The 7,775-nt window shown below is 34.0% G+C and overlaps 3 protein-coding genes across 6 annotated transcripts in view; 1 reads left to right on the forward strand and 2 right to left on the reverse strand.

The window, feature by feature from the left end:
- Positions 1–280: 280 nt before the first annotated feature.
- On the reverse strand, positions 281–2,480 carry cenpw (centromere protein W). Its single transcript, XM_024291270.2, has 3 exons — positions 2,300–2,480; positions 2,092–2,205; positions 281–714 (listed from the first exon to the last, which is right to left on the reverse strand). The coding sequence occupies exons 1-3, from the start codon at positions 2,384–2,386 to the stop codon at positions 688–690; spliced, it is 228 nt and encodes a 75-aa protein (XP_024147038.1). The 5' UTR covers positions 2,387–2,480; the 3' UTR covers positions 281–687.
- A 134-nt stretch (positions 2,481–2,614) lies between these two features.
- On the forward strand, positions 2,615–4,638 carry hddc2 (HD domain containing 2). Its single transcript, XM_024291269.2, has 6 exons — positions 2,615–2,770; positions 3,415–3,536; positions 3,663–3,765; positions 3,839–3,907; positions 3,982–4,120; positions 4,192–4,638. The coding sequence occupies exons 1-6, from the start codon at positions 2,696–2,698 to the stop codon at positions 4,332–4,334; spliced, it is 651 nt and encodes a 216-aa protein (XP_024147037.1). The 5' UTR covers positions 2,615–2,695; the 3' UTR covers positions 4,335–4,638.
- A 318-nt stretch (positions 4,639–4,956) lies between these two features.
- tpd52l1 (tpd52 like 1) overlaps positions 4,957–7,775 on the reverse strand; it is a 19,921-nt gene continuing 17,102 nt past the window's right edge. For 3 of the 4 annotated variants that reach the window (XM_036210677.1, XM_036210678.1, XM_024291265.2), the window contains 3 exons: positions 7,612–7,650; positions 6,103–6,163; positions 4,957–5,338 (listed from right to left, as the gene is read on the reverse strand). In XM_036210677.1, coding sequence (XP_036066570.1) covers positions 5,216–5,338; positions 6,103–6,163; positions 7,612–7,650 — 223 coding nt within the window. In that variant the 3' untranslated portion in view covers positions 4,957–5,215. The remainder of the gene's footprint in view (positions 5,339–6,102; positions 6,164–7,611; positions 7,651–7,775) is intronic. The other variant, XM_024291266.2, reaches the window with a different exon arrangement.

Raw genomic sequence — 7,775 nt, forward strand, 5'->3', positions numbered from 1 at the left:
AGAGACTTGTTAAGCCTGGACAACACCTCCCTAAATCTGACTGGGAACATAAACATGACAAGGGGAACAAAACTCACCGTGGTGCCAGAGAGACCAATATAAAACATATGGATACAAAGCTGAGAAACTATTCTATGTGAGGCCATTATTTTTCAGATGGAAACACTAAAGTCAGATCTTAATTTCCTTTTGTGAAGAACAGTCAGTTCTTTGTCATGGATTAAAAAAAAAAAAGACAAAACTGGTAATTTTGGATAAAAATACAGTTTGTTTGGTAAAATATTTTGCAAAACAGATGAATTTATTACAGCAGTGTTGACACACGTTTACCACACAAATATCTGGCTGTGAGGAACCCAGCGGAGAAAACCAGCAGAATCTGATCTGGAGCGCAGAGGATCTGCAGGGCGTGAAAAGGTGAGGAATTCAAAGAGTTTGTCAAGCGTGCAGCTGAAGAAGAAAACCGTGACGGAGGAGACGAACGCTGCCCAATTCAAATTTATGAATCAGGTTTATAGATTTTATTTGATTATATACAGCTTTAAAAAAAAGGCTTTAAATATATACAAAAAAATCAATTTTGATTGTAATGTTTATGTAAAAGAAAATTATCTAAAGACCCTTATGGCAGAAAAACAAAAGTAAAAAAAAAAAAAACTGTTGTCCTTTGAGACGTCTTTGTTCTCTTCATCCTCTTGCCTTTTTCAAAGCTTTCTAAAAGAAAGAAAGATAATGCAACATCTGTCAGCAAGTCTCACATGAAAAAAAACATCAAATATGCTACATTTTCCCATATTGTATTGTCATTCTCGTCATCGTATTTTGATGTAAATTCCGAAACTCTACAAATTAATCAAGTTCTGTTCTGGTGGAAAATTAGGAAAAAAGAAAGAAAATGTAAAAAAACAAAGCAAAAATTCCTGACTACATAAAGCGTGAGCGGAGAAAAAAAAAATACACAAGTCACTGAATGCTGCTTTCATTAATATCCGAAATGGTTAAATAACAAAATCCTCTTATTTAAGAAATAACAGTTTAATACATGTGAGTCAGGTCATAAACATAAGAAAGAAATAATAACATACATATAATATGATATCCACTGCTCAGATGTCTAATAGTTATTAAATTAATGGTTAACAACGTAAAAACAATTTACAAAAAACAGACAATCTGACATGGAAAATAACACGCACACAAAAAAATAAATAATTAAGCAAAAATAATGCAGTCTTTCCACATTTGACTTGATCCATAACTTTTAGTATCACATGTTGTTCTCCATTTTGTTTTAATAACAGACATTCCCCTCTTTTATGATGAGAAAAGAACTTAAAAGAAGTCATAAAAACATATATAGCAACAATTTTAAAAAACTTTATGGATGAATAAAATCTACAAATGTGTGAGTGAATAGATTGCAAAACAAAGTACACAAACTTAGGGTCAAAAATATATATAATTTTCTCATAATACATAAACATAGAATGAATGACAAATTTTGTTGTTAACTTAAAAGTGTTGTGACCATTCAGGGCCACTGTACTTTTGATAAATACATTTTAAAAAAAGACTAAACGGAAGCTTAGGGTTTATTTTTATTATTATTATTATTATTTTACTCTGGCTAAAACTTGATACATATATAAGAAATATGTTCAGTACATTTAATTTGATGACCTGTTTGTCAAGTTATAAATAGAAATGGACAAAAAAAAAGTAGCTAAACATTTTGGTTTTGGATGCTACGACAAATCTCAATGTGTATATAACTAAACTAAAACCATGCACTGTCTTTTGTGAAATACACAAACCTAAAGACCCAAGACAGAGGAATTGTTGGTAGTTATACACAAAGAGACTGTAATTTTAGAGCCAAAAAGAGAGGGCAAAAGTTTAGGTTATAAGAGACAAACACTTGATCGTGAGGACAAAAAAATTTAAGGTGGTGTTCATATAAAATCAATTAAACTATGTAGCTGCTTATTAAAAAAAAACCCTAGTGACGTTTGTTTTTATTCTAGCGATTTACAGTGCGATTTGTACGGAAGCCGGTTGCAGCAAAAATCCCTCTCGTTCAAACAAAGTTACCTTTGAAACGGCTTTAACGTGATGCTCCCTGATCGTCGCCGATCTCTCCTCAAAGGCTGCAGCCTTTGCCTGTTCCGCCAGACTGTTCAGGAACACCAACGTCAGCAATTCAATCTGAAAACACGAGAACAGCTCTGATTTATTAGCTAGCTAATAGCTAACGCCACCCGCGTAAATCAGGAAGAATTGCGTTTTATTTGCCACCTACCATCGCTTCTGACGCTGGACTGATGTTTATGTGGCCCCTCGCTTTTGTTCTAATTGTACTTTTTAATTTGGGGGCTTTGTTTAACATCTTGGTTGCGTTTCCGAGTGAAAACAGACACACAACGTCAGCACCTTTGTTTACGTTTTTCAAATCTCCCCGCTCTACGCAACTTCCGGGACAAGTTCGTCCCGTTTCCTGATTTTTATTTTTTAATCAAAATTATCATTTTAATATATCAATAGAGTCTTTACTTAAAAGGAAAAAATATATATTCATTAAGGTGAAAAAATTAACTCGTAGATAAAATGTTCTATTGGTTTTATTGCTTAATGCTGCCATCTAGCGGCAATTTGGGATAATCAAAACAACTAATCCCATCCGGGTCAGAGGATAAAGATGGCGGCCACCCAGGAGACAGCAGCCAGTATGAGAAACATGCTCAAATTTTTGAAAATCATTGGACAGCTCAAAGTAAGGCTAATCGAGGAATTCGGACCACATTTCCAATTTTCTGCTCTTTTGTTAAATAAAAGGATAGAAAATTCCTAACTGTGATGTACTCATAAATAGTCTTTAAAAAGTATTTATTTAAACTACAAAGAAACTGGTCAGTATCTATCTGAAAACTCTAGATAATTTATGTCTACATTATTATTTGGAATGAATAATACATTCTCAGCACGCATGTATTTTAATAAAAGCGGGAACATTAAACATTTTATCCATTTAAAATCAAAATTCTACAAAAATACTTGAGTAATATAAATTACAGTTTGACATTTTGAAACTATCTGATTAAAAATGTCAAAGTGATGCAATCAGGTGAACAAAAAAAAAAAAATCTAAAATAATGTGAATTCTAGTTTTCCTGCAGTAAAAATGTGAATTTTGTCAAATTAAGTATTGTCATTGGCAGAAATCATTTTTATTTTTTTTGTTTTATGAGAAAATGCTGAAATTATTGCAGAAGGAATAATGAAAATAAAAAGTAACTAGACTTTAAAAAATGTAATAATGCTTAATATGGTTCTCTTAGGAGCATAGTTTTAACAAAAACATACTCAAGTTACTATGGTCATATATTATCGTTAAAAGTCCTTTTTTCTGTCTTTCAGAGGGTTCCACGGACTGGCTGGGTGTACAATAAGGTTAAGGAACCTGAGAGCGTCTCTGACCACATGTACCGCATGGCCGTCATGTCCCTGACCATCACCGACCCAACCGTGGACAAAGACAGGTGGGCTTTGTACTGAGCATGCTCTGATTGAGGTTTGTGGATTTATTGAAACCACAAGGAGTTTTTTTTGGGGGGGGGGAAATGCAACTATGCGCACTTTAAATGCCCGTTAATGTTGGTTTTCAGATGCATCAAACTGGCTCTTGTTCATGACATGGCAGAGTCCATTGTGGGAGATATCGCTCCGTCAGACAATGTCAGTAAAGAAGAGAAGCACAGAAGAGAGAAGGTAAGTAAGTTATAGATTTATGTATCTCATGTCAAAAAATCAAACAAAAAAATGTTTTTTTCTCATTTTTTAGGAAGCCATGAGACATCTGACTAGTCTTCTTCCAGAAGGACTCAAAAAGGAAATTTATTCTTTATGGGAGGTGTGTTGCCGTGCAAAAACATCCCAGAAATGATGTTTCTAAAATGTATATAAATTTGTTTTCACGACCGGCAGGAATACGAGTTCCAGAGCAGCTCAGAGGCTCGTCTGGTGAAGCAGTTCGACCTCCTGGAGATGATCCTGCAGGCTCACGAGTACGAAGAGCTCGAGGGAACGCCCGGAAGACTGCAGGAGTTCTTCGACTCCACCGCCGGTGGGCCTCCTCCCTCCTTCGTTTAGTTTGGAAACATTTTTAGAGTTTAAACTATCTGCATATCTTTTTAGGTCGGTTTCAGCACCAGGACGTCCTTCAGCTGATCAGCTCTTTGGATGAAGAAAGGGGTCATCACATGGCAGAGGAGGAGAGTAAGAACGAGGCACAGAGGGGCGGCTCAGAGAAGCTCAACACGCCTCCACGCGACTCCTGACTGTTTATCACAAACATGTTGGGACCAAAAACATCCTGAAAATACAACTGTTGACGATTTCCAACACATTTTTTATTAATAAATGATTATACACCATCAGACTGGAGATTACAGGGCTGTCCATATAAAAAAAAAAATGTTGTTGCCGTGCTGCGATGTATAGATGCTAATGTGTTCTTTTGTGTTGTCTTAAAACCTTTTCTTGGAAGTCTGGAGTCAGTGTTAGAATCTGCACACGTTATTGGATATTCATGTTATCAAACCAGAAACCTTGTTATAGTCAAATAAATATTAGAATGTTAAATATATTCCTATGTGTTAAATGTGTACCATTTAGTAAAGTCGTTATTTTTCATAATCATTTCTGATGATTCAGATTTGAAAACAAACGTGGAGGTCATTTAAATGTTGTTGCACCGAAGAAAACAGATTTAATGCTTAAGACATTTTGACAAATTCACAGAGAGGTCATCTGGACCGGACTTTACAAATCTAAAAACAACCTTTATAACCAGATTTTTGCCTAAAAAAGACAGAAGAAGAGGTCAAATAAAACTAATGTGAGAAGTAAATATTTTTTGCTTTGATTTTTGACAATAAAAGAAAGCCTGATACTCTGGAGGACATCTATTCAAAATAAAGAAATCTTTATTTAAAAAGAGACGGTGGAAATCTGGTGCTAAAACAGCTGATATGAAATAATTTATTCCAAAAATGCAGCTTTATAAATAATAAATGTGTTTTTGAAAGCTAAACGAGTCGTTTTTGGTCAGATTTTAATCTCCTCAGAACTCCCGATTGTCTTCATTAAGAACTAAAAAGAAGAAAAGTGCTGTTTCAGCAGAGATTGAGGCTTCAGTCCGGGTCGGTGGTTCAGCTCTTCAGCACGGCCCTTCGGGGACGTCTGTCAGGTTGTTGCTCGGCGTGTCCTGAGAGCTGGCGTTCGCTGCAGATGAGAGGACTTCCTCAAAGTTACCGCCGGGGCCTGAACCTCCAACTTTGGTCTGGATTAAGAAACAAATCAGGAAAGTAAACAAGACGGTCGATTTTTTATTATTTTTTTCATAATTTTTATAAAAATTCAACTCAAGGGGGCGCACTTTTACCACTTCAAGCATTTATGGGTAAATGAGGAAACAAATTAATAATTGATTTTATTTTTGCAGTTTAATTTTGCATTAGTGTGACTTCCAATAAAATATGGATGTGCTATCAGAGTAAATGTTGGAGATTATAATATAAATTATATATTCTATCTCCGTTTTAAATTCCTACTGCATTTAAAAGCTGCAAAAATGTTTTTGCTGCTTTTATTACCGTAAATTGTGTATCTGAAGCATAATGAGAAAGACATAAAGAACAGTTTGCTGCTTAAGTCATTAAGCTTTAATAAAATAATTTCTATAAACTTCAATTTTTTTGTCTGTCAAGTACTGGGATATTTTAAAAAGAAATTCTTCTAAATCTTTTAAAGACGGAGTTCCTCAAGGAAGTTATCTCGGCCCATTTCTGTTCTATATTTTCACAAATACTTCCTTAAAAATGACAAAATATTCATGACTTTAGGATTTGACAATTGTTCGTAATTGATTTTGTCCAATATAAGTTTTAAGAGTCTGATTAGGAATTGTTGTTTTGTAGAAAAATGTATTACTTCTTTTTACCACAACCTTTTTTAACAACATTTTTAGTAAAAAAAAAATGAGGGCATCAAACGCACCACGCTACTCAGGTTGTTTTCAATAGAATCTGTCAAAAACTGGTTTACCTTGATAGTGGAAACCGTACTCTCAACTTTTTCCTCAAAGGTTTTAAAGCTGGGAGAGTTTCTGTGAAAGACAAAAAACAAACAATTAGAGGTATTTAAAAAATGAACCTTAAAACTTGTAAAGGCTGCTGGAAACAAGACTGAATGTCCAGGAGTTTTAGTCCTTCCATGTTCATTTATGACCTCATATTCATGCAAACTATCTTATTCCTTTTTAGTGCACACTGAAGTAACACAACACAAGTGTTCATCAGTGTTTACACAAACCTAAAGTGATTCTCCTGCTCCTTTACGTACGTTTTTTGGGACTTAAAAACTCAATCACACTTTCATCAATCTTGGTATCAAAGTGCTCAGCTCGTTCAGGACATCACTGCTTGTACTTTTGGTATTTTTTATAAATTATATTGAAATATTGACCAAAATACGCCCCATAGGAAATGAATGAGAAAGTCTTCAAATTTCAAAATTTTAAGTAATTTAGAAACAAGCCTTTAAATATATTCATGGGCTATGTTTTCATCTTTTATATAAAAAAAAAAGTAAAAAAAAAATTATTTTCAAAAAATGTGGAGTTTACTTGATATATTTAACGTGCTAGCATTTTTGGATAATTTATTATCCAGTAGGGTTTTTTTTATGCCAATTTAGAGTTTTGATCTAATTTTTTAGGAACATGCTAACATTTTTGGCTAATTTGTTAACTACTGTGCTTGTTTAGGCTAATTTAGAGTTTAGCTTCTATTTTAGCAACATGCTAACATTTTTTGACTAAATTAGTTTACTGAGGAATTTTAGGCTATTTTGGAGTTTAGCTAGTATTTAAGTAACAAGCAAGCTTTTTATTGGGAAAACTTGGCATCTGTTAAGGTTTTTTGGCAAATTTGTAGTTTAGCTAATATTTAAGCAACATGCTAACATTTTTGGCAAATTTGTTATCTACTGAGGTTTTTAGGCTAATTTAAAGTTTAGATTCTATTTTTGGCAACATGCTAACTTTTTTTGACTAATTTAGTTTACTGAGGAATTTTAGGCTATGTTGGAGTATAGCTAGCTTGTTTTTGGCTAATTTGGTATCTACTGAGGTTTTTTTGGGGCCAAAATGGTAGTTTAGCTTATAACTAAGCAACACACTAAACATATTTGCAAAACTGGCATGTACTGGGGACTATTAAACAATTTTACTACAATTTTTTAAGGAAATTTAGGTAAACTTCACTTTCATAGTTCTTTAACAAAATTTCCAGTCTTTTAGCAAATTTAACATTTTCCAATTAGCTTTTGGATTTTCATCAAATCCCTTCAGAAATTAAAATGGTGTCACCATTTTCAGCAAAAAGCTCAGTAACTAGTTTCAGAAAAAGCATTCAAACTAGCATCATCGCATGAAATGCAACTTTCCTGGTTTTATCTGTGGGAGTTAGCAAAACCAAAATAAATCACATAAATCTGAATGCTCTAAAAACCACTCTCTCTCTCTCACACACACACAGAGAACAGACAGATTACCTCATGGTGGGCATGCTCACTGAATGTCTGACAGAGTATCTGTCCCCAGAGAGCGTGGTAGGAGAAGAGTCAATGATTAGCAGAAAATACACACAAAGGAAACAGAGTTTTCACAAGGGGAAAAGTTTTCCTTCAGTCAAGGAGGAATTGCATTTCAAAGAAGC

The sequence above is a fragment of the Oryzias melastigma genome, linkage group LG24, assembly GCF_002922805.2.
Source record: "Oryzias melastigma strain HK-1 linkage group LG24, ASM292280v2, whole genome shotgun sequence".
Classification (NCBI taxonomy): Eukaryota; Metazoa; Chordata; class Actinopteri; order Beloniformes; family Adrianichthyidae; genus Oryzias; species Oryzias melastigma.